At 38.5% G+C, this 26,457-nt stretch overlaps 1 protein-coding gene across 5 annotated transcripts; it reads left to right on the forward strand.

Annotated features, from left to right (window-relative positions):
* Window positions 1-499: 499 nt before the first annotated feature.
* LOC121247103 (auxin-induced protein PCNT115-like) lies at window positions 500-22,702 on the forward strand. 5 transcript variants are annotated; one of them, XR_005937213.1, is made up of 6 exons: window positions 534-783; window positions 880-1,080; window positions 2,550-2,722; window positions 2,811-2,913; window positions 3,748-4,167; window positions 22,564-22,702. XR_005937213.1 is itself a non-coding variant. In XM_041145441.1 (6 exons), the coding sequence occupies exons 1-6, from the start codon at window positions 565-567 to the stop codon at window positions 4,084-4,086; spliced, it is 990 nt and encodes a 329-aa protein (XP_041001375.1). In that variant the 5' UTR covers window positions 545-564; the 3' UTR covers window positions 4,087-4,248. The 5 variants fall into 5 exon arrangements, 4 of the variants coding, with proteins under 4 accessions (XP_041001374.1, XP_041001376.1, XP_041001377.1 ...); XM_041145441.1 differs by lacking the exon at window positions 22,564-22,702 and having other exon boundaries at window positions 545-670; window positions 716-783; window positions 3,748-4,248; XM_041145440.1 differs by lacking the exon at window positions 22,564-22,702 and having other exon boundaries at window positions 500-783; window positions 3,748-4,248.
* Window positions 22,703-26,457: the final 3,755 nt, after the last annotated feature.

Below are 26,457 nucleotides of genomic sequence, written 5' to 3' on the forward strand. Positions count from 1 at the left end.
ATTTTTAGGTGTTAATACTAATATTTACTTTCTTAATCCTTAAATAAATAAATATATGAATAATGAGAATGAGGAATAAAAATGAGAGGGCATATTATCATTTCCCTTTCTTTTTTTTTTTCTTCCTTGCACGTTCTCTGTCTTTCCCCCTCACCTTTGTTTTTGACAACTGAGACGGTGAGACCACATTTGATGACTGTGTTTTTACGGAAACGATATATTAAGGGAGATTTTAAAAATGGTATGTATCCAAAGTTAGAAACGTAGGCTCTTACGTTAGCAAACTTTGATTATTTCGCTTCACGTCCTTTTCACCAACCTCTCTCGATCCCTTCCCCTGTGACAAGAGTAGTACGACGCTTATAATTTATATACAATTTTAAATATAATAATATATTTTATTAAATTTAAATCTATCAAATTAAAAATAATATTATTTTATTAAGCAAGATATTTTTAAGTATAGTTGTAAACTTGTGACAATCCCAATGATCGGCATTTCCGCCTCCACTTTGCATATACACTGTGTTGGTCAACTGCCTCGGTTGCTCAAACCGATCGAAAATGGCGCAAAGAGTTGGGAGGATAAAGCTGGGTTCTCAGGGTCTGGAGGTGTCGGCGCAGGGGCTGGGCTGCATGGGCATGTCCGCATTCTATGGCCCTCCCAAGCCCGAAGAAGACATGATTGCCCTCATCCACCACGCCGTCCACACTGCCGGCGTTACCTTCCTCGACACCTCCGACATCTATGGCCCTTTCACCAACGAAACTCTCCTGGGCAAGGTACTGATGCCTTTTAAGCTAAGCTAGCTAGGTCCGTCAGCGCAAATACCTTTTCTTATGATCTTGTGCATGTGTTGGGTGTGGGATGCCTGGCAGGCTTTGAAGGGAGGCGTTAGAGAGAAGGTGGAGTTGGCTACAAAGTTTGGTATTAGCAATACCGATGGGAAGATGGAGATCCGCGGCGATCCGGCGCATGTTAGAGCCGCCTGTGAGGGCAGCTTGAAGCGCCTCAACATCGATTGCATTGATCTCTACTACCAGCACCGCATCGATACCCGCGTTCCCATTGAAGTCACGGTTTATCCCTTTTTCGTTCTTCATAAATTTTTATCGTTTTGATCTCTTCTAAAAATCTAAAATCAACATATACACTGTCTGAAAGGAACTTTTACGTTATAATCGAAAGAGTTCACTGGCCTCATCATCTTTGCACCACAAGTTTGTCAAAAAACATAAAAATTAAAAATTAAAAATAAAAAATAAAAAATAAAAAGTAAAAACAGTGGTGTATAGATGATAAATTTAGGGTGCGATTGGTTGCCAAACTCACCTCAATTCGTCTCAACTCATCATTACAATTTTTTTAAATTTCAATATAAAATATAATAAACAATTCAATTTTTTCAAATTTCAAAATAATAATAATATTAAAAAATAATATTCTAACAATATTTTATCATTACAACTCAACTCAATTCAACTCACTTCAACATATACACACCCTTAATTTTTTTAATTGCAATTCTCTCATCCACACACTCAAAATATAACTTTTTCTTATTTTTTTAAAAAAATTTAATAATAACTTCTAGTCTGGTGAGCGAATTCCGGTGGCCAGCCACCAAAGTTTTGTGAAAGCACTCTCAACACTTCTCTATTTTCTAATTTTTTGTAAAATAGCGAACAATATGTCAAAATAAGGCTTCCATTGAATTCTGTAAAACAAATATAAAATACATGAGTTAAAGTGCTTCTCTACATTTAACATAGACTATTCATCTATGTAAACATTTTTTATTATTTCTTTCTTTTTTCTAATAATTTTTTATATTTCTCATATTAACACTCTTTATTTATAAAAAATGAAAAACTATTAATGTTACTAGAAAATTTTATTTTAATAAAAAAGAAAAATAGTCATGTTAAAATTTTTTCAAAACAACATGATAAAAGGATAATTTTTTTTTTTTTTAAAAAAAGGATGAATGAATTTTTTCCATCTTTATTTTTTTAAAACTTTTATTGGGCTATTGAAGTCATTTTGGCAAAGAAAAGATATTGTGTTCACATTATATATGAGAAATATTGAGAGATGAAAATATTACAAATTTAATAGTTGTTAAAAAAGTATTTAAAATGAATAAAGAAAGAATATTTAAATGATATAGAAAAAGAATAGATAAGTTGATGTATGATTTATTATAAAAGTCGTTAACTAAAATAGAAAAACTTGATGTATTTATAAAAAGAATACAAAAACCATTAATATTGGTAGTGCCCACTGTTCCCCATTACATGCAAATCTACTGTTCCTGTCAGCTACCCATCTTTTACGAAAATGATATTTGCAATTTTAGAGCTTTTGCTCACTCTCTTAAAATAATGTGAATAAATTTGGGACCTACATGAAAACTTATTTTTGAATAGTAGATTCTGTTTTTATTTGTCAAAAAGAATGCACGGGGTTTGCATACCCTATACCTGTATCTAGTATTACTTAATTTTTTATTAAGTGTTGCTAATTCTTTTGTTCTATATTCAATAAGATTGGAGAACTCAAGAAATTAGTAGAAGAGGGTAAAATCAAGTACATAGGTCTATCCGAGGCCTCTGCATCAACCATCAGAAGAGCCAATGCTGTTCATCCAATAACAGCTGTGCAGCTAGAGTGGTCTTTGTGGTCTAGAGATGTTGAGGAGGAAATAATTCCTACTTGCAGGTGAGGCATCATTTACAAATTTACAATTGCTTTTCAAGTTTTAGAATAATTAGAACCAGTATTTTAAATTTGCCCCTGAATTTTTCAGGGAACTGGGCATTGGAATTGTTGCATATAGTCCTCTGGGATACGGATTCTTTTCCTCAGGACCCAAGTTATTTGAAGATTTGTCTACCAATGACATGCGAAAGGTTTGTAGATCTACAACAAATGTTGTGTTTCAAAGATCAGCTTACCTGTTTCTTTTAATGAACACATACAGTAATCAACATCAATATCAAAGTTGACTCATGCACATAACTCTTCTTCTGTGCTTTTGATATCGAAATGGTCTTCATTTTTCTAAACAAATGGTTTTAATGCCTAAAGTTTTTGGTGAAATCTTCAGTGTTGATGTAAATGTCCATTGTAGTTCTATTTGTATAGCCAATCGGAAAGTTTAATTCCTTTCTGCAGTGGTTTTCACCTCCCTGTAACTCTGATAGTCAAATAAAAAGATCACCAGATGTTGATTTTCCATCATTTCCTTTCGATTTACAGGAAACTACTTTTTGTTTGATGGTTTTGGTTTTGAACTATTTCTTTGCCATTATTTCGCTTGTCAAACAAATTCCTGCTTCTTTGTTGTCACTCCCAAGAGACTTGACTAAATTGTTTACTATTAACTTAATTAAGCCATCCTTGAGGTACATTTCTCCTTTTTGGAGGCTGCACTTCAAGAAAGATGCTGGTTACTTCGATCAATCAATTTAACATATTCAAATAAATCAATGGTGCATCCTACTGAAACAACCTTAATTAAGCAAGCATGTAATACCAGACTTACAATCAGTTTGAGCCTGTGTTAGTTCTTCTGGGTCTTGCAGTGTCAGAAAAATTGAGACAGGGCATGGCAGCTGTGGATGGTTATTTATTACAGAATTATGTTGAAGAATATGGTGTTCTGTTTTCTTTTTAAGCATTTGTTTCCATTGCCCCTATGAATCATTCAGGATTAATGCTGACATAAGCATGTACTTATGCAGTTTCTACCAAGAGTTCAACCTGAAAATCTGGAGCATAACAAAACCATATTTGAGCATGTTAATGAAATGGCAACAAGGAAGGGATGCACCTCATCACAGCTAGCACTGGCCTGGGTTCATCACCAAGGGAAGGATGTGTGCCCCATACCTGGAACCACAAAGATTGAAAATTTCAAGCAGAATATTGGAGCTCTGTCTGTGAAACTAACACCCGAAGAAATGGCGGAACTTGAATCATTTGCTTCGGAGGATGCTGTTAAGGGTAAAAGATCTATGAACGACTTTACGACCTGGAAGAATTCTGAAACTCCGCCATTTTCTTCATGGAAGGCTGTCTAAGCTCTTTTTTTGTTGAATCTGGACTTTGTCAATGCTGTCATTGAGCTGTGTTGAGTTCTTGATTGCTCAGAGTTTATGTATATTCTGTTTGAATGCTTTCATATCTGATTTCAGGGAGATCAGAACAAATAATTGGTTCCTTAACCGGATCCTTGTATGCAATGTGAACTCTTATCATATACTTGTTCGGTATGATTTACTTTTTGGAAGCAAGCATAATTTGCCCCATAGATCATGATACAGCATGTTGCAGCTCGTGAGTTCGAACATGCCTTGTGATTTTCCTATCAAGGAATGATGTTCTGCTAAGCTATGCTACTTCAACCACGTCCCAAATCACAATTGTTATCAAAGGCCAAATAAATCCGCAAGAAAATATGAAAGAGAGAAAGAAGAGGGAGCCAATGAAAGTCTAAGGTTGAAAGTTGATTAGCCAATTAACGAAGCAGAGAATGGACCAAGAGTCCATCTAATAGAAGGAGGGCTGGCTGGCTGGTTGGAACTACTCCATGCTATCAATTTAGCAAGAATTGTTATCAATTACCATAATGTTTTGTGAAGTAAAATGTTTCCTTTTTTTCCTCATAGTCTCACTCTAAAAAGGTTTATAAAATCGTGTTAATTCCTAAAATATATTTTTTTTTCTTTTTTTAAAAAAAAGTGGATATCGAAACTTTAAAAAGAAATGGACCATAACTGAATAATAAGCCATGTCATGTCATATGGACCATTTTGCAAATAATTCATGGAAGGATCCATTCTAGAAATTTAATGCGTACGTATGTAAGGAAGTTTGAATAGTTGGGAAGAGTCTTGAAATCGGTTAGAGCGAATTTCAAGAGTAGCGATAATTCAAAATTCGTAGAAAAGAATGTTGAAATTTTTTAAGTACGTTTGGGTAGTAATTAAAACATTCGTAGTAAAGAAAGTTTGGAAAAGTTGTAATAATTAGTTTGAAATTATTTGTGTTTGAGTAATGTTTGAAAAAAAGATGGGATGAGATGAGAATTTTGGAATGAAAACTTTTTTCAAACAAGCCCTAAATCTCATCAAAGTTATTTATTAAAGTCTACTGAATCTAAACTTTAAATCCTACTAAAATCATTTCTTTAAGTTTGTAGAACCTAAAACCTCATATTTAATCAACTCATATACTAAAGTCTGTAGAATTTAAAACCTAGCCTCTAACACCAACTGTCAGACCGAATTAACCACTGCCGCAGCCCTGCTAGATTGAATTAACCACTCGGCAAAATCATAACCACAATAGGAGGGTTTGCTGAGGGCAAAGAGTCGTCTTGGGAGATAAAAGCTCATTCCACGAGGGCAAGGTATGAAGAAGTGTTTGCTGTCAACACACGATAGAAGAAAACTAAAACCGAAAAGACTATTGCAATAACCTTTGGCATGAAGACTATGAGGGCGTGCTATACTCTCATGATGATGCATTGGTAGTCGTGAACTATACTACCTGTAGGATCTTAATCGACAATGGAAGTTCAAAAGATATCATATTTTGATACGCAATTCTGAAGATGGGCATTGAGTAGGATAGATTATGCCCAGCCCCTACACCATTGAAAGGATTTTCAGGAGAGATAGTGCAACCAGTAGGTGCCATCACATTACCCGTCATAGCGGGAGCAAGGTCCAGCACGACTATGACAAGGACAGACATTTTAGTGGTTAAAGGCCATTCATGGCTGAAGAAGAAATCCCTCCACCACTAGAGGTTATTGAGCGAGTGATAGAGACTTGAGACGAGGGAAGTATGAAACAAGGAGAGACTGTTGAGCCCTTGGAGTTAGTAGCTATGTATCTAGACTGACCAAATGCAACAGCTAGGATGGGGCACGAATGACATTGAAACTCAAGAAACAGTTGAAACAACTTCTTATCTAGCATAGAGACGTGTTCACATGGAGTCATGAGAACATGCTTGGCATAGATGCGGAGGTGATAGAACATTGCCTTTGCGTTGATTCGAAGGCCAAGAAATTAGCACAGAAGAGGAAAATTTTTTTGTGGAAGAAGTATGCAACAATCGTGGAAGAGGTGGAATGCCGCTTAGATGTAAGATTTATCTGAGAGGCTCGTTATCCGAAGTGGCTCTACGATGTCGTGTTAGTAAAGAAGGCAAATGGAAAGTGGAGGGTGTGTGTAGATTTCACCGATTAGAACAAGGCACGTCTAAAAGATATTTTCCTCCTGCAATGGATCGACCTCATAGTCTACTCAACAATAGGCCACTAGATGTTGAGTTTTATGAATGCCTTTTTCAGGCTATAGCTAGATACGGATGTGCGAATGCAACCAAAAAAATGTCTTTCATAATAGACAAAGGCCTATATTGCTATCAAGTAATGTTGTCCAGCCTTAAAAATGTAGGAGAGACATATCAAAAGCTAGTGAACTTAATGTTCAAAGAGTAGATCAGCCACAACATGGAAGTTTACGTAGATGACCTATTGGTTAGGAGGAAAGAAACAGACCACCATGCAGCGAACCTGCAGGAAGCTTTCACTGTGTTGCAAAAATATAAGATGGAGCTTAGCTTGGCCAAATGTGCCTTTGGTGTGGGATCAGGTAAGTTCCTAGGCTTGATGGTGTTGAAGCGAGAAATCATAACCAACCCACAAATTATCAAGGCAATAATGGAGATAAAGCCCCTTAGAGCCTAAATGAAGTACAAAAGCTGGTTGGCAGAATAGTACCATTGAACAAGTTCGTGTTGAGATAAACAGACAAATGCTTGTCATTCTTCTGGGTGCTATAGAAGACCCAAAATTGGGATGGCAAATGTGACAAGGCATTTGAGCAATTGAAAGCATACATGTCCAACCCTCCCTTGCTGAGTTAAACCAAATAGGGGGAGTACTTGTATTTCTATTTGTCAGTTATGCCGGAGGTTTTAACCACCATATTGGTCAGGGAAGAAGAAAGGAAGTAAAGGCAAATCAATTACACGAGTCGAGCCTCAAGAGGAATGGAAACACGCTACCAACAAACAAAGTAGTTGGTGTTCACTCTGATGGTAGCAGCACACCGATTAAGGCCTACTTCTAGGCCCATGCCATGAGCGTGCTGATAGAAGCCCTCTAAAGAAAGTCCTACATTGGGTCAATTGGTGAACTAGTCAATTGAGCTTAGTGAGTTCGACCATGAGTTCGACCATAAGGAACAAATCCTAGCAGACTTTGTTGTCGCGTTTACTATTTTCCCAGAGGAGTTGTAGTTGGCATGGAAGGGTACTCCTTGGCAAGTGTATGTCGATGGACCCTCCTGTTGCAGTGGAGGGGGAGTAGGCCTCTAGCTCGTAATCAAATGAGGTGAGGAAATTCATTATACTGTGAAATTGGTGTTCAAGATGGCCAACAATTAGGAGTGACAATATGTGACACAATCTGTTAACCTAATACGAACACAACACGATAATAGTGGATTTGAATTTAGTCTTAACAAGTTCAGGTCAAAACGGGTTGATCCGTTAAGATACGATTGCTAAATGGGTCGATAACGGGTCAACCAGTTATGACCCATTAAGAAAGTTAAAATTATAATTATACCCTTATACCTAAAAGTAAAAACCAAAAAAAGCCCTAAGTTCCCAACCCACGTCCGTGCACACAGTCACTTCCCTCTTCACTCTAGTCTTCACTCATGTCACCCCCTCCTCTCGATTCTCAGATCCAAAAAACCCAAACCCAGTGACCCACGGTAGTACGGTACACACCTGAGCCACCCACCTCCCTCGCGTGTTGCAGCGTTGCCGCTCAGCCCTCATTCGTCGGTGTCTCATCTCAGACTCTCACCCTCGATCTTGACTCTCAATCATGTCTCTCAAGTCTCAACCCTGTCTCACATCGGTGGCTCAGGCCATCTCTCACTTCTTCTCTTCTTCTCAACCCTATCTCATGGCGTTGCTCAACCAGGTTCTAGTTCTACATTTCTTCTCTTTTTCCTTAATTTTTCATTGTAAAATTTTCATTTTCACTCTTTGTTTAATGATAAAGATCTCGATTGGTTTAGGAGGCTTTCAATCCCTTTTGATTTTTTACTTTGTGGTGGGGCACTGGTTTGCGAAAAATACTTGGTTTTTTACTTTGTGGTACTTCAATTTAATGTATGTAATTGTTGCTTACAGATCTTGATTTCTCTTCGCTATTATAGTTTCTTGAGTGATCAATTTTGATTCTAATTGATTACTTATCAATCAAGCTGCCAAAATATTGTAGAGTGCATCTCTTTTCTTTGCATATGCTTTAAGGATTGTAGATCAATTTAATATTTGTCATGTAATTTTTTGATTTTCTGTTAAAAAAAATATGTAATTGCTTACAAAAATTAGATAATTGCTTCTATGGTGATTATTAACAACTTAATATGATATTACTTTGTATGAATAAACCAAAGCAGAGGAAAGCATGCATTTGCTTGAATAATTGTTTGTGCTGTGTTGTGATAAATTGTTTATGTTGTTATAGGTTCATTTCAGTGAATACTTTGTATTGTTATGTTAGATGTCTGAGGCAGCAGGCGAGAACGATGATTTGGTTGACTTGGAGTTGGAAGAGCTAATTGAAGATGTTATGGAGTGAGATATCAACAAGACCAAGGAGGACGCTTCAATTCCTTCTATAAATCAATCAAAAGTTTAGTTGTGTTTATTATTACTCAGATTGTAACTTTAATGTTATTACAATATATTTATGTTTGTCTTGTTTATTTCAAGTTTGGACTTATGTTTAATATTTGGTATTGTTGGGATTTTATTTTTGGTATCTAGTATTGTTGGGAACTTGGCTGGATTGTGTCTTTGTGATATTGGTTGCTTGTATTGTGCCTTTATTAATAGGTACCCTGTTCTATGTTTCTTCCAAAAAGTTGACTATCGTTGTGAACTTGTGTGTTTCATCCTTTGCATAAATCTTGTCCCATTCTACTTGTAGTTGGCCTTTTCTTTTTGAAGGATATTGGATTTTCATATCGGTTTTCATTTCATTAGATGTTAACAAATGAATAATGGTAGTTAGTTTTATGTTTTTGGAAGATATTGTGATTTTAATTTTAATGTAAAATATTGTGAATTTGGTTAAAATAAAACGGGTTGAATCGGATTAGTTCAACCCATTAACATAAAACGTGTTGAAACGGATTGAAATGAGTCGTGTTGACCCATTTTTTTTATTAGTTCATAGTGGGTCATGTCGTGTCAATCCGTTATGTTAATGGGTTGTATTAGGATTTGAGATTTTGACACGTTAAGCTTAACGGGTCGTGTTCGTGTTGGCTCATATAATATAATATTCATGCTTTGACATGACATGAACATGACCTAGTAACATGATCTGTCACTCCTACTAACAATGAAGCTAGAGTATGAAGCACTTTTGATGGGACTTCCCTTAGGAATGGAGGGCTCTTTCCCTCTATGGGACATAAAGACATGGTATTGGAAACCACATCTATTGAAAATGAAGTATCAGTGGTAGGAATGGTTATGCTAGAATGGGCATAGGATGTGGCAAGGTACATGACCACAGAGGAACTCCCAGACGAATGAATGGAGTGAGGAAGGTGAAATCCAAGGCAACTAGATTTATCGTTATAGAAGAGATACTATATAGGTGAGGTTTCTCTGTTCGACTACTACGCCGTATCTCTACGGATGAAATGTAGTATGTGATGGCAGAAATATATGAGGTAGTCTGGGGAAACATTTTTGTGGTAGAGCCCTAGAGTAGAAAATTATGAGAGCAGGATACTACTGGCCCCATGCACTGAAAGATGCAGAGGAATTTGTTAGGAAGTGTGTGAAGTGCTAGTTACACGCAATTGTGCCTCATAGCTCCCCGAAAGTGTTAAACACAATAGTGACATCATGGCCTTTTGCATAGTGGGAAATTGACATTGTCAGAACCATGTCACAAGGAAAGGAGGTGTCAAGTTCACAGTGACTGCAAAGGTGTTGCGGACAATTATTGGTGGTAGCATCATAAAGTTTCTCTGGAAACTCATTGTATGTTGATACTACATACCACGGTCCCTAGTCTCGAACAACGGACTGTAGTTCGACTGTGACCCGTACAAAGATTAGTGCACAGTGTTGGCAATCAAAGTCAAATACTCTTCTCCCAACCATCCTCAAGCTAACAGGCAAGTAGAGGCAAGAAACAAGACCATGTTTCGCATAGTGAAGAATAAGCTTGCAAAACAAAAGGGAGTGGGGGCTGAAGAGCACCTAGGGGTGTTGTGGGCCTATAGGATCACCGTGAGGACCCCAATGAGAGAAGCCCCATTCGCAGTGACCTTCAACAGTGAGGTAGTGATACCAATAAAATTGGCATATCAAGTCATTGGGTCTAACACTACTATGAAGAGTCAAAAGGTATAGGCTTGGAAGGAAACCTCGACCTACTGGAGGAAATGAGAGAAGATGCAGAAGTAAGAGCAAAAGGAGAAGAATTTCTCAATATGTCAATGAGAAAGTCAAGATTTGAGCATGCGAAGTTGGAGACCTCGTGCCGAGAGAAGTCGAGACAACCACCAAGAGGGAAGAAGAGGGAAAGCTCAGATCCAGTTGGGAAGGACTATATGTCATAGTATAAACAACATGCCAGGCTTATACCCCTAGAGGACATGAATGGGAAGAGATTGCCACACCCATGGAACATCGAGCACTTGAAGAATTATTTGTCTAGCTAATCTCATGTAACTTGGATATCGAATAAAGAACATTCTTATGAGTACACAATATCTCGTGCAATGGCTCATTTCAAGAAATTTTCAACAAGAATGATAACGTCCTTCGGGCAAGTGACCGAGTGTTGACAATGTGCGTGTGATCTAAGTTAACACTCGCAACTATCAATTAACAACCAAATGATAACATAGACGCATGTGATCATGGTTAGTCTTCACTCAAGCAACAGTCGAGAAAATATCCCACTCCCATAGCACCCTCTCTAGGCAAGCAACCGAGTGTAAAAGCGCTCATGTGATTGGGGTTAAGAGTTGCAACTATCAATCAACAATCAAAGGCTAACACACGTGCATGTGGCCGAGTAGAGAAAATCTTTCGCTCCATTAGCACACCCTTTGGGAGAGCGAATGCATGTTAACAACACGCATGCTCGCAATGCTTAATCAGTGACCAAAGGCTAACACATGAACATTCAATTAGGCTTAGCCTTCACCCAAGCAACAGTCGAGAAAATGTCCCATTCCCTTAGCATGCTCTTTGGGCGACCAACCGAGTGTTAGCAACAGTCATGCAATCGAGGTCAACACTCAAAACTATCAATGGGCGATCGAAGGCTAATGCACGTACATGCAAACGGAGTTAGCCTTTGCGCAAGCAACAATGGAGAAAATCTCCAGCTCCCTTAGCACGCCCTTCAGGCAAGCCCGAGTGTTAGAAACACGCTTGCGATCGGGATTAAGACTCGCAACTATCAATCGACAACCAAAGGCTAATGCACGCGCTTGTGACTGGGTTAGCCTTCACCCAAGTAGCTATCGAGAAAATCTCCCGCTCCCTTAGCACGCCATTTGGGTGAGCGATCGAGTATTAGCAACACACATATGATTGAGGTTGACACTTGGAACGATCAATGGGCAACCAAAGGCTAACGCACGAGCTTGCGATCAGAGTTAGCCTATGCCTAAGCAGTACTTGAAAAATCTACTACTCCTATAGCACGCCCTTGGAGTGAGCGAAGGCTAATGCACCCGCATCTAATCAGAATTAGCCTTTGCCCAAGTAGCGGTCAAGAAAATCTAGCATGCCTCTCAGGCCAACATCTAGGTGTTAACAATGCTCTTGTGATGAGAGTTAACCTCTACACTAATCTGTGGTGACCAAAGGCTAACGCATTCACATGCGATCAGAGTTACCCATCACCTAAGCAATATGCAAGTTCCCCCATAAGGCCTCATTACGTTCAACCACACACACATATCCATCATCGGCCTTGTGGAGCCCCTTCAGAATGGTCTTGTAATAGGCCACAAGGTCCTTCAACTCACCTTGTACGAAGTCATGGTTGTTGCGTTGACTTCTGTGTGATTCTTCCCTCATCTCAACATCTCTAAGTACCTCACCCTATGATCTTTCTCCACCTGGCTAGCCTTAGATGCCTCCTCCAACTTGGCCCTTTGTAACACCCCGCTTAAAAATACCTTAGGCCTCGAACCTAATAGCTTTGACCCTAGTTAAGTAGGTGTCGTGATAATTGAGAAAAAGGAAATTTTTGGAGCTGAGTTGGCATAAGAACTCACACCTTTGGGTTTAGTTGAATTATTAGAAACCTTTTAGAGCTTTATTAATTTTGAGGATAAGAAGCCAAGAGGCCAATAGGGGAATGACAAATGGCATATTGGAGGTTTGCCTCATTAATGGGCTAAATAATTTGGGTTGAATGCTATTTGGAATTGGGAAGGCCCAAGAAATTGGTTGTATAAAGGCCTAGGTTTTTTACGTATGAAGGCTAAGGAGAGACACCTAGACTTAAGCCCAACTTGTTGTACACATGAATAAGGGCCTAACTTAGTGGACATAAGAAATTAGGCTCAACATAGTATGCATTAAGTTATTGGGCCCAACTTAGTAAGAATCGAGGCTATATTCCTAATTGAAGAAAGACCCAAAGTTGAGACCCAACCTAGTAGACTTTTGAAGCCAAGGATAGACCTAGTAAATCTGGACATAAGACCTATGGAAAAACCAATCCATGACGTCTAAGCTTTGTATTTTATTTCATACTTCCAAATGGGACCCACATACACCATACCATTGGTCTCTCTTCTTCCAAAACTCAGCCACATGCCCTTAGGGTTCCCAATTCAACTTTGGTTAAGTTTTTAACTTGGGTTAAGGATCACTATTCATCTCACACATGAATAGTAACTTGAACATCATGATTTTTACATAGTTTCTTGAAACCCTTTCTTCATAGTTTTTTAAATCTCATATTTTTGTCTTTTGCACTTGTTTTTCATCCCTCTTATAAAACTCTTGAAGGTTAGGACTAACCCAACCTATGTCACATGAACCAAAGGCATGTCAATGCCAGCTAAACCACCAATTGGCTCATTTGAAGCAAACCGAGTACCCTTCTTCAAACCACCAAAAACCAACACCCCTTCAACCAATTTTCTAGAGGATTTCTAACCCTTAGATCCTAATGATGTCACCTAAGAATCAGACCTAGATAGTGTACAAAAAAGTTCCAAGAAACCAAAACAATAAACCTAACTATTCACCTAGGAAGTAAGTTGATTTCAAACCGGCTATCCTTAACTATTCAAAGATTTTTTGCACCAAAATAGCCACCCTCCCCACGCCACCACCCTTGTCATTTTTTTTGGTTGGAATGCTTCAAATAACTCAAGTGCTTGCTTTTCCAATTACCTCCCGATGGTAGCCAAACCGGTTGGCAATTGAAGAGGCACACATTAGAATCACTCGACTAAACAACCTCTATTTTTATCTCTTGCATTTTTTGCCCAAGCATGATCACTTTGCAGCCACTCATGCTTCATTTCCTCACCTGAAAAATCCTTCAAATAGAGGTAATAATGCCCTCAATTTAAACCAAGGAGATGGAACAAAAGCTGTTAAAAAATTGGACAAACCTTGAAAGCCTAAATCGTCAGCAGTGGGATGTTTGTTGTGTATTTTTGTTTTATTTTTTGCACCAATGTAGCCCACTACACCTATGGCTTGCCTCAAACTCATTTCCAAGGTTTAATCAAGTGCCTTTGGGCACTATTCAAACTAAGCCAAGTGATGACACCATTGGTATTTTGCACTTAACACTCCACCGGCCACCTCCACCAATCAACTCCCTCCTTCCTTGAAGCCTTTGCCATGTACCCCTTGCCTCTCACCCTCCATTGAATCCTATATATATCCCCCTCTACTCCTCACTTCTTCACACAACTCTCTCAAGCTTTTCTTTGGTGTTCTTGAGAGCAAAGCATTCAAAGTGTGAGGAAGGTGAGAAACCGAGTAGCTTTAGTGAGGTTCTTGGAGTGAGTTGAGTTTTGAGAGCTCAAGGGTCACGATTTTTGTATGTGTCCTTGCCTTATCTCTTATTGGGTGTTGTATAAAAACATTAGGCTTTGAATTGTGGCATGTGAATGAAGATTTAAATGGGTTATAAAATGGTTTTACTCAAGTGATGTAATTTGGCTAGATTTGAAGCTTTGCATGTATATATTATTTTGGTATAATATTTTAGTCATGAAAGTTTGTGATATGCTAACTTAAGTAAAGTTAACATCTTGGGGGATTGATTGAAATTTTAAATTTGAGGAAAATATCATGTTATGATACGTTTGAAAATCAATATCTTGTGTTGATCATCAAGCATGTTTCACTTTTCACTTGATTTAAGTTTATTTTATGAAGTCTTAGTTAAATTTTACTAAGCTTGAGTAATGAGCATTTAGAAAAGCCTTGGGATTGGGATAAAAATAAAAATGCATGATTCATTTTGGTTTTAATCAATGCATAAGTGTTGGGATGAATTCGGGTGAATTGAATCTAAGTTATAAAATTTTCCCTAAGATCATATTCATGGTTGCCACTTGATAGAATTTGAGTACACATGCATCCATAGAACTTATAGACTTGAGATTACAAATAGGCCCACAAAGATGCATCCCATGGGTTGGTTGATTTTAGCATAATTGTGAATTTATTCTTGCAATTCTAAGGGCATAAATGGCTTTAGAACATGGAAAATATGGAGTTTGTGAAATTTGGTGAAATTTGAGGCCAAATTGCAATTAGTGAAAGTTTAGGGTCTTAGTGGCCATTTTGGAAAATTGTAGGGGTAATTTCGTAAATATTGTTTGAACCCTTTCGATTATGAACATCTTCCTAGTTATGAGATTCCTAACTTAGAATACCTTTTATTACAGCTGCACCAATTTCCTAATATTCGAGAAGTTTGTAAGTTAGCTTCTAACTACTCTTAGATAATTTATTTATGATTTATGCATAAATGCCACATTCATGATATAAATGTCATTTTGAGCATGAAATATCATATGACATATCATTGAACATTTAATTACTTACATACATGTCATGTGTAATTTTTCACCATTTTAGCATATTTTATGAAATTTGTCATTTTCTTGTAAATCATACTTCAAAAGCACATGTCATGAAAAACATTTTCAAGCATAGTATGAAAAAGAAATTTTTGTTACGACCCCAAATGTTAGGATGAGAAATTATCCTAATGGAACTCCTTTGTCCACTCTGGAGTGAGTAAAAATGGAGCGGTAACCCCTAAGTTGATAAAGAACCGTTAACGAGTTTCGAATGGATTCTTTTTAAAGAATACCGAAACAAAGTCGTTTATGGCACCTAAGGCTGGTGGGTTATGATGTTATGTTATGTTATGATGAAATGTTATGTTACCAATGCATTGAGAATGAGTCTCCAGACAACATAGTTTCAACATGAGTTGTACTACGATAATCGGCAGGTACTCACAGTGTATAATGGGAAGCTGTGACGATACCACCATATGTTATGTTAATGATATTGATGGCTTTAATAATGACAAAGTATTATGTTTGAAAAGATGTAGTGAACAATGTTCTCAATAAGAAAATGTGTATTAAAGTTGTTTTTGTAAAAATGCTAAGGAATCTCGATTGGAGACAAATACCGATATTTTTATCTGAATAGCATGCATATCATATTTATCATTAATCATGCAGATGTTATCTCTGTGGAAGTTGGTCATTTAACTTAGTAAGATTTTAAGTAAATCTCACCCTTATGGATCTACTACCATTCTCTGAAATGGTAGAACTTATGTTAGGACTAGCTTTCGATGAGCAGGATAAACCGTTGGATATAGATGGTTGATGAAGAGCCGGATCTTGAGCGAAGGCTGGATTTAATTTTGATGCTCATAGCTCTAACTCTAATTTTTTTTTTATGATAACGGCCGCATTTCATTCATAATACAGGACATACAATTTTGACTTAAAAAAGTCAGTTACAGACGATAAAAGCACCCCATCACACTTTCGTAGCTGACAAGGTCTAGTCCAGCCGGCAGATCTCTAAAGACATAAGTCTAAGAGATCTGTCGTGCACAGCTCTGTCCTGGACAGAGTTAACAGTAGCCGGGTGACAAAACCCGTATCCCGACTAAGCGGATTAGGGTACACCAACCCCATACACCGCCTACGCAGATAGGGGAGAACACACCATTCGGATCGAAGTCCTAAGGGACATATTTTTAGATTTTTATTTATCTAAAAAGAAAATACAGGACACGAAATAAATACAATAAAACACAGTGAACGCAGGAATAGTGCTCGAATGAGGCTGCTGTGGCGCGTGCAGAAAACGCGCCGCCCTGGGAGAAAACCGACGATTGAGCTTGGAGACTCCGAACTCACAGACCCCATAGGCGCCGCGAGTGACGTCGGCAGAGGGCCTCTTGGTGGTGCGTGAGAGCCACTCGCTGAACGTCTCAGAGAGTTTTAGCCGTGCGTGAGAGCGACTCGCCACTCCATCTGGCTCCGCATTCGGTAGTCTTGAAGATCGGCAGCTGGGCATCACCATGGAAGGGCGCGTGCTGGTCTATGTTCGCCTGAAAATCCAGATCGGCGACTCTCCCTTATTTAGCCTGCAAACACATAAAATACAAAAATGGAGCACTACTCAGAGGAGAAGGGAGTGGGGAAAGAGGGAGGGAGGGGAAGGGAGCCGAAGCTCCCACCCCCTCGAGTTAGATCTGTAGTGGAAAAGTTTGAGAGTGTTTTGGTTCGTAGAAAGATGGAACTTCTGTGCTATATTAAAATCATGTATATGAAAATCATCGCTCTAACTCTATATACCATAGAGCGGATGTGAGATCTAATCTATTTATGTAGGTCCAATATTTTGGGATTCTATCTCCCACGTTATGTTGAACTTATGTGAACTTTTTAAGTGAGGAAGTACCCTTTTATGGTTAATTAATATTTTGGGATGTTTAGTTCATTCTGGCATCAATTATTTTAAGTCACCCTTTATTTTTCATGCGGTTATTGCATATTGCTAGTTGTTTACAAGGATACATTGCATATTAACTGTCATGAACAGGAGTATTTAGCCATCAGTTGCATATCTCGATGCTCCAAGTCTTCGTTCCATCCCAAGCGGAGGTTGGGGGTGTCAACACTTGCAACACCTCATTAACTTGCCTTTTGTGGCCAATTCATCCTTCAATAATGTTGCAGCTTGGCGAGTCTCATGTTCTCGCTCCAAGGATTGCTCCAAACCCTATTGCCCCTATCACCGAAGCCCTATCGAATGCCAAAGATTACTGCAACTTAGACTTCTCAGACTTCAACTTGATATTTTTTGCCTTCTATAACCTAGATTGGCTACCTAAGCAAAAGTAGGCTGCCTCCCACCTTTTTCTCTCCTCCACCACCTCAGATACAGAATGGAAGTACCCTTCCATATAAGATTGGGAGGACTAAACTTACTCCTCCTATTTGTGTTGGTGATCAGCGATCCACTGAATCATTGAGGATAGGCCCTGCAAAAAATTCAAGGTCAAGTCCAAATAGCACATGAAAAACCATATACGAATAAGGATGTCGCGTACCAGAGTGAGAAATTCACTCAGCTCCCAAGTAATTTCAATGATGAAAGGGTTGGAATTTTCACCAGCCTCTAGGTTGAGGGGAGGATGTAACGCCTTGGTCCTGTAGGGGTCGAAGAGTTACTTCCTGTCACTAACACTCACATTTCAACAATATAATTATAGATTCCAAATTCCCAATATCATAAAGAAATTTCAATTCAAACAAATTTCCTCAATATAACCAATTTTCCAAAATGCCAAGTCACCATAACACAATAAAATTTCTTAATAAAAATCGCAAATACTAATCGAGACCTTTCTATACTTAATCCACTACTCTTAAATTATCTCACCCAAAGCTTCAAAATCTTGATCCCCAGCTAAAATATCCAAAATCATCTTAAAAATATAGTGGATATAAGGGATGAGTTATCAACAACTCAGTAAGCAGAGAACATATACTAGTATATAAACATGAGCCTCTTCAGAAAGTTCAGTATACAGAAACAAAACATTTCATTTTCATATACAAACCTCAGAAATGTGTTTTCAAAAAATTAGAGTGAATTTTCAATCTTTTTATACTCAAAAACCAACTGTTCATATATAAAGACACTTTTCATATTCAAAGACCATTTTTATATTCAAAAATGCTTTGGCATAACATAACTGAATATCTTCATCTTATCGTATCATATTAGGTCATATCATATACCATATTTAACCCCCGTGGTAGGGTTGTGCTATCCTCAGTGGCCAAACCAGGCAATATCATATTGTGAAGCTTCCCCTTTTTCAATCTCGGAGCCCCGAATGTGCACACAGGAAAGGACACATAAAAGACCACTTTGTTTCCAAAGTGGGTGCACTCATATCATATCATATCATGTTAATACCAACCATATCACATGAACCAGTATCATCATATCGGAACCATACTCAGAATCATAATCAAAACAGATAAGTATGCCAAAGGTTTTTCATATCCATATCATATCAAAGCACATGCTAAACATATTCATATCATTTCCATTTGATAAAAGAAAAAAATAGATCCAAATCATTTCATATCACATGTATAAAAATCTCAATGATATCATATTCGCTCTTTTGCATATTCCAGAAACATGTCAAATATTGCTTATGTCTACACTATTCATGTCAAAAACATTTCTTTTCTCTTTCATACAAATCTTATGAGTGAATGCAAAACATATATTGAGATTGTTTTTCACCTTCTTTTTTTTTTTGTAAAAACAACATGCATATTTTTACAAACCAACCTCAGTTTATTTCTTTTTCTGCAAATCAAGCATATGAACCCCGCTTACCTGACTCCTGCGAAAAGTTACTAGAGTCTTGAACTTGAGCTCTATCAATATCACGACCTAAATAGAAAATTATTCACTAAGATGTTAATACTGCATAAAAATGCGAATTCAATAAAACTAACTAAATTATGTGATTCTATTCAGGCCACATATAACATCATTTTGCTTCGGTTTCAATACATAGTATAAGCAAACTCACACAACCTCTAAAACATCAACTCAACACATTATGTCCCACCAATCAACTCACTTTCATAACTCGTTACGACAATGACAGCCCACAATTATCGTAACCCAATACGACCCTCCATAACACAACCCAACAATCAACATTAAGTCAAATTGTAACACCTAACAATTACAAAATTGCCACACCATAAAGTCTAAATAATCATATTTATCCACTGAAACAACCATTTATCAATTCCAATAGTAACTTAAACATCCACCATAAACAACGTCAAATCCAAAACACTAATATTTAAACCTGAAACAGCCAACAAATTCCAACATAAACCAATCACACAGACAACTTCATCATCCAATCCAACTGACCCCATTACTCCTCGGACTCAGTCCAGCACAACCAAACCAATTCACAATAAATATAAGTTAGCGCAAAAATACATTTAAATCTCAAAAGTTCTTTAGAAAAATACTTACAGTGTTATAATATAATTTTCAAAGGATCATGTAAGTGCTAGAAGTGGTGGCACAGCCACGCAACAGTGTAAAACAAAATGCACAAGGCCGTGGGTCTCAAAATGCTAGATTTTGAACGAAGACAAACGAAGACTTGAGATTACTAGGGAAGGGCTTACGGATGTTGGTGAAGCTAATGGTAGTGGTGGTTGGTCGTGGATGGCGACGTAGGCGGCGGTTGAAGTCCAAAAAGTTCAAATCAGAAATGGAGATGGATGGGCTTCACCGGTGGCGGATCGGGGCTGAGGATGGGTGGGTTAAGTAGCTGGGGGGTTGCCGATGATGTGGTGAAGAGGTGGTGGCCAATGCTGGCGCGACGGCGGCACGCGAGCTCAATGGGTGTCGTGGCTTATAGTTGTGCATAGGGGCTAATGGCGGCACGGGAGGGGCTAAAAATAGAGGGGTAATGTCGCCGGCCAGTGCGGAGATGAATGGGAGGGGCGGTGACGGAAATGGGCGCACATGACGGCACGTCGGGTGGAAGAAAAAAATGAATAGGGGAGAAAAGGGAAGGTGTCGCATGCACAGGGAGAGAAAGACAAGGGGGAAAAAGAAATGAAGGAAAAAGAAAAAGAAGAGAAGAAGAAAAGAAAAAGAGGAAAAAGAAAAAAAAAAGTGAGGGAAAGAAATGAGGTCCAATCCTCACAACTTCTGTCACAAAAAAAAATGATCTAACGAAAAGAATTTCAAAACAGTGAGTTAAATAAAATAATTTAAATGTAGTGACTAAATAAAAATAACATAATTAAATCCAACAATAGAATAATTTAAAATAAAGAGCAATTTAAATAATGAACAATAATTAATAACAAGAAAACACATTGAATTAACAGTTAAAATTCTTAAAATAATGTCACGTAAATCATCTAAAATTTAAAACAAGAAAGCTCATAATCTTAAGAAATGCAATAATTACTTAGCCAAAATACACGTAAATACGGGGTATCACAGAAGAGGCAGAAAGCAATCTATGTCAAAACCCGGGGGATGGGGTGAAGTACTCTAAAGAATATCTCTGAAAACGGGAATTTGGGGAGGAGTTCCGGCAGAAGGTGACCTGCCTTTAGGCCATGAAGGCACACCATGAAGAGACTTAACTCGTAGATGAGGGAAGATCAAGTATCGACCTGTAGAGTTCTCTGAGATAATGGCACACTATGTGGCAGGTGGGCCAGAAGTTTCACTAATTTCTGAGTAGCAGGTATCTAAAGGAGGCGAAGATCCTCAAAGAACAACCTATGCAGTAGTCACCCCTGGAGGACACTCGGCAAAAGAAGGAAGTCCCAATGCAAGGAAAGCCTATCATTGGGACACTCAGCCCATGAATTTGTAAGTACTCGCTTTGGTTTGATGCTCTTCGGTACCATTCCTTGCTCATCAATACCTAGAGCAACGTATTGAGCAACATCAGTAACATCTAGAAGTGCTCCGTTAGTAGTGGCAACTCCTCCTTTAACAGAATCACTAGCGCTTAGCGAAACACCCCGAGCCAGTGTTGCAAACTGTTCTTAGTGACCAAAGGGACTGACATAGGCCCTAACTCGTTTTGTTGCGTTGTCAATGGTGGTTTGGGCCCTAACTCATTTTGTTGCGTTGTTAGTGGTGGTCTGGGCACCTGTTCCTCCCCTTATCTCTATCACCTCCTCGGAGTCGCTGAAAGCTGCGGAAGAAGAGGAAGATGACAAAAACCTCTCAAGAGAAGGTCTACGAAGGAGCCTGAGAAAGTGTCTGGAATCTCGTAAAAAAAAAATTGGGATCCAAAAGCAAATCCAAATCTTGGTCCCCCTTGATTGATCACATCAACAAGGCAGTTGATGTTTAATAGAGGTAGGCGTTGTTGGATCTCTCATCCACCTTAATAAGTAGGGACAACAGACGAAGGTCGAGATGGCATACCCCCCCCCCCCTAGAACAAGTGGGGTCGGCATATGCATGGGAACTTCGTTGCCATTTGGCCGCCTCCATGCAAGGCCTATTTCCCTTGGGGTCAGAAGAGGAAGGAGCGGCGCTCTTACGGTCACCTATTAACCCGAGACCAGTAGGGCTTGAAGCTGAGTGGCCAATAACACCAAACTAAACCGGCATGACTAGAAAGTGGTTAATATTCTCCCTAGTAAGAAAAACATCAGAAATGATAGAGTGGGGATTTTCCTTCACCCAAGATCGAGGTGCGATATCTCATTGCGAGTGGGGCTCACCTCAAAGAAACAACCATCTAGAACAGAATGCCAAGAAGTTGAGACAGGGCATGGCAGATGTGGATGGTTATGTATTATAGAATTAGGTTGAAGAATATGGTGTTCTGTTTTCTTTTTAAGCATTTGTTTCCATTGCCTCTATGAATCATTCAGGATTAATGCTAACATATGCATGTACTTGTGCAGCTTCTACCAATATTTCAACCTGAAAATCTGGAGCATAACAAAACCATATTTGAGCGTGTTAATGAAATGACAACAAGGAAGGGATGTACCTCACCACAGCTAGCATTGGCCTGGGTTCATCACCAAGGGAAGGACGTGTGCCCTATACCTGGAACCACCAAGATTGAAAACGTCAACTAGAATATTGGAGCATTGTCTGTGAAACTAAATCCCGAAGAAATGGCCAAACTCGAATCATTTGCTTCAGAGGGGATGCTGTTAAGGGTGAAAGATATATGAATGCCATTGCGACCTGGAAGAATTCTGAAACTCCACCATTTTCTTCATGGAAGTCTGTCTAGGCTCTTCTTCTTTGGGTTGAATTTGGACATTGTCAACGTTTTCATTGAGCTGTGTCGAGAAAACATTGACAATGTCCAGATTCTTGAATGCTCAAAGTTTATGTAAGTTTTATTTGAATGTTTTCAGGAAGATTAGAACAAATAATTGGTTCGCTAATCAGATCCTTGTATGCAAATGTGAACTCTTTATCTGTATAGAGGGTATGTACTCTCAGAGCAATTGAGCTTAAAGTTTAAAGTGTAAAGGAATGTCGGTATCACTTACTTGTTGGAAGCATAGTTTGCCCCATAGATCATGCTACAACATGTTGTAGTCGGTGAGGTCGAACGTGCATTGTGATTTTCCTATCAAGGAATGTCCTTCTAAGCTATGCTGCTTCAACCACATCCCAAATAGTAATCTATTACTATATATAAAAGCCAAGTTCGGCTTTTCCGATGTGTCATTCATCTCTTGTCCTTCAGTTTTAAAACATGCACTTCCAATTTTTTGGTATTAAACCATTTCACTGATCATCGTGATGGCTTGCCCCCGGAACGACTTTCAATTTTTTGATATTAAATCCTTTCACTGGTTATCGTGATCTCTTACGCCCAAAATGGTGCACAAATAGTAGATAGGCTCGATCTGTCTCTTAAAACAAAATTTCTGTCATCGCGAAATCCTACTTCAATTGAATCTGGGAAAAGGCAAATTTGTGGACCAAAATTATATTTTGGAGGAACCTTCAAGCTGGACCAGATTGCCATCTTTAGAGAATTCAAGTTTTGAAAAAGATGGTTCAGTAATGGGTTATCTCTATTTGCCACCGAGACAAAGTCTTTTGCATCAAAGTTTTTATACCATGTGCAGAAGTAGATTCTTGGCACGTCATCTGTTGAAATCGAGTTCAAATTTCCCAACTTGAGATTCCAGCCTGTCGATTGTTGTAAGACTGACCCGCTGAAATTGTTGTTGGTAAAAAAGGGTTGCAAAAGAGAAAATAGTGAGAAAAAAGTTTGCTTCAAGGCGCGTTACAATGTTGCTTTTCTTAAGATAATATTCACCCCCACCAATAACGGTATGCACATGGGTTACAAGCGAATTTGCCTTTAAGATACAATGAAGCCCAGAACAAGTTTGTTTGTCTAACTGCATTATGCACATACCAAATTAGACCTTAAATACCTTTAGATTTTGCTATTCAATCAAGAGAATAGAAATTTTTTCCCTACAGAATGAACATATCCTAATAATAATTTTTGAAGAAATGAAAACTTTTGTGAGAGAGAGAATTTCGAAATTACCTTCTTGAACTCAATGATTCTACAATTCGTAGGCCAATGAGTCTATTTATAGATAACCAAAAGATGTGAATGAAAAGTTGTAATTATGAAATCTGATCCGAACAGGTATATTAATTATGCATGTTACCAAGTTACACAAGGGTTGGACTTGGTCCAACGGTCACGCTGCTTCTCTACCATCCATCTCACAGGAGTTCGATTCCCAAGTGGTGCGACTTTTGCCATTTATTTTCTAAGGGTTGTGCTTTTGTGCACCAAGCGCTAGTGCCCTTTCATGCGTTGTAGTGCTTTGGCATCAGCGCCTTGCAAGCCAGTGAATGACTTACTGATACCGGGTTTATGATAGGAAATAAAAGATAAAAGATAAAAGGATCCAATGGAATACATATATCACCACCCAAAGGAAGATAAGCTCAACACCCAAATAAGAACACCAAAGGGATATAGAAATCATCACCTAGAGGAAACTCACAAGGGATACAGAGTAAGAACTTGCCACCTATCGGAATCCAACGAAGAATAAGAGTTATAAGAAGAAGCTCTTCTTTATAAGCTAAAAGCTCAATTTTGTAATCAACTCAAGTCTCTCTTTTCCATTAGCATAAAGGGGTTTATATAGGAAAACTTGGAACAACCCTCCAAGCATGGGTGATTTCAAAAAACATGAGAATTTCAAAATACAATTGCCTAGAGAATTCCAAAAGACAAGAAAACCTGAAAATTCACAACATCTCACCAGCCTTGCACACCCTTCAGTAAAATCCTTATAACTTCCTTTAGAAAACTCCAAATTGCACACCGTTTGATGCGTTGGAAACTAGAGACATGAGGCTTTCCAATGAGATATAGCTTTCTGGCTAAGTCATCCAGAAGATTCCCAGAATGACATTTCAAATAACGTGTTGGACAATGGGCTGGGTAATGAGTTGGTCTTTGGAGTCCTTGGGTTTCAGTGGCTTCATTGGATTCATTGGGCTAATCCTCAAACACTCATGTGTCATGCTCCCCTGGTTGAAAAAGACTTGCCCTCAAGTCTTGCTCTCCTTATTCATCATAATAGGGCAAAAGATCAGAAACATTGAAAGTTGCTGAAACACCATAATCACCTGGGCGCTCAATCTTGTACGCATTATCTCCAATGCATTGAAGCACCTTGAAAGGCCCGTCAGCTCTAGGCCAAAGCTTAGCATGATGTCCACCTAGAAAACGTTCCTTCCGAAGATGAATCCAGACCAAATCACCTTCTTTAAAAGCTGCTCGTTTTTGGTGCTTGTTGACTTGCTTCTTGTACTTCTCAGTTTGCTTGAGAATGCGATCTCGAACCTGTTCGTGCAGCTTTTTAATGAACTTCACCCACTCTTCTGCATCTCCACCAAATTGCTGGGTAGTAGGGAGTGGTGCCAACTCTAGAGGACTAATGGGATTTTGTCCATAGACAACCTCGAATGGACTATGACCAGTAGTTTGACTTCTGGATCGATTGTAAGCAAACTTGGATTGTGCTAACAAGAGATCCCATTGTCTAATATTTTTTCCCATAAAACTTCTCAACAAATTTCCCAAACTTTGATTGACAGCTTCTGTTAGACCATCTGTTTTGGGGATGGCAAGTAGAACTAAATTGAAGATTAGTTCTAAGTTTTAGCCAAAGAGTACGCCATAAATGACTCGTGAACTTGGTGTCTCGATCTGAAGTGATTGTCTTAGGAATACTATGAAGCTTGACAATCTCTCGAAAGTAAAGATCAGCCACATGAGAAGCATCAAGTGTCTTATTACACGGAACAAAATGCGCCATTTTGGAGTAGCGATCAACAACCACCATAACAGAATCTTTGTTCCTTTGAGTCTTCGGCAAACCCACAACAAAATTCCTACTTACATCTTCCCATAGAGATTTAGGAACTAGAAGTGGAGTGTACAAGCCCGTATTTTGTCCATGACTCTTGGCAATGTGACAAGTTCTACAACACTCTAAGTGTCGCATAACATCTTTCTCCATCTTTGGCCAATAGAAATTTTTCTTAATAAGAGCAAGTGTCTTATCTCTTCCAAAGTGTCCAGCAAGTCCACTACCATGAGCTTCAATAATAATGAAATTCCTTAAAGAGCAGTGTGGAATACATAAACAGTTGCCCTTGAATAGATAGACATCTTGTAAGCAAAAGGGATGATGAGGACCCTTTGAACACTCTTCCCATACCTTTGCAAAGAAAGGATCATCCTGGTATAACCCATTCACTATTTCAAAGCCTACAACATTTACTCGCATAGTGAAAAGCAATTAATGTCGACGACTTAAAGCATCAGCCACTTGGATTTGAACACCCGCCTTATGGTTGAGATGAAATGAAAATGACTGCAAAAACTCACTCCATTTGGCATGTCAGCTATTGAGCTTCTGTTGGCTATTTAAGTACTTCAAAGCTTCATGATCAGAGAAGAGAATAAACTCCTTAGGAAGAAGATAATGACTCTAATGGTGTAAGGAACTAACAATGGCATAGAACTCTTTGTCTTAAGTCAAATACTTCTTCTGCGAATCACTCAACATTTCACTAAAGAAGGCTATAGGCTTACTTTCTTGGCTAAGAACAGCACCAATACCCACATTTGAAGCATCACAATCAACCTCAAACGTTTTATCAAAATCGGGTAAAGAGAGAATCGGAGCTTCAGTCACCATCCTTTTCAGGACTTTAAAACTCTTTTC

The sequence above is a fragment of the Juglans microcarpa x Juglans regia genome, chromosome 1S, assembly GCF_004785595.1.
Source record: "Juglans microcarpa x Juglans regia isolate MS1-56 chromosome 1S, Jm3101_v1.0, whole genome shotgun sequence".
NCBI lineage: Eukaryota > Viridiplantae > Streptophyta > Magnoliopsida > Fagales > Juglandaceae > Juglans > Juglans microcarpa x Juglans regia.

What these genes read in the sequence shown, in the direction of transcription:
- LOC121247103 (XM_041145440.1), top strand. Translation starts at nt 565, where the DNA reads ATGGCGCAAAGAGTTGGGAGGATAAAGCTGGGTTCTCAGGGTCTGGAG. An exon ending in GCGTTCCCATTGAAGTCACG is followed by an intron (nt 1,081 to 2,549) that starts GTTTATCCCTTT and finishes ATATTCAATAAG; the next exon opens with ATTGGAGAACTCAAGAAATT. An exon ending in GAAATAATTCCTACTTGCAG is followed by an intron (nt 2,723 to 2,810) that starts GTGAGGCATCAT and finishes TGAATTTTTCAG; the next exon opens with GGAACTGGGCATTGGAATTG.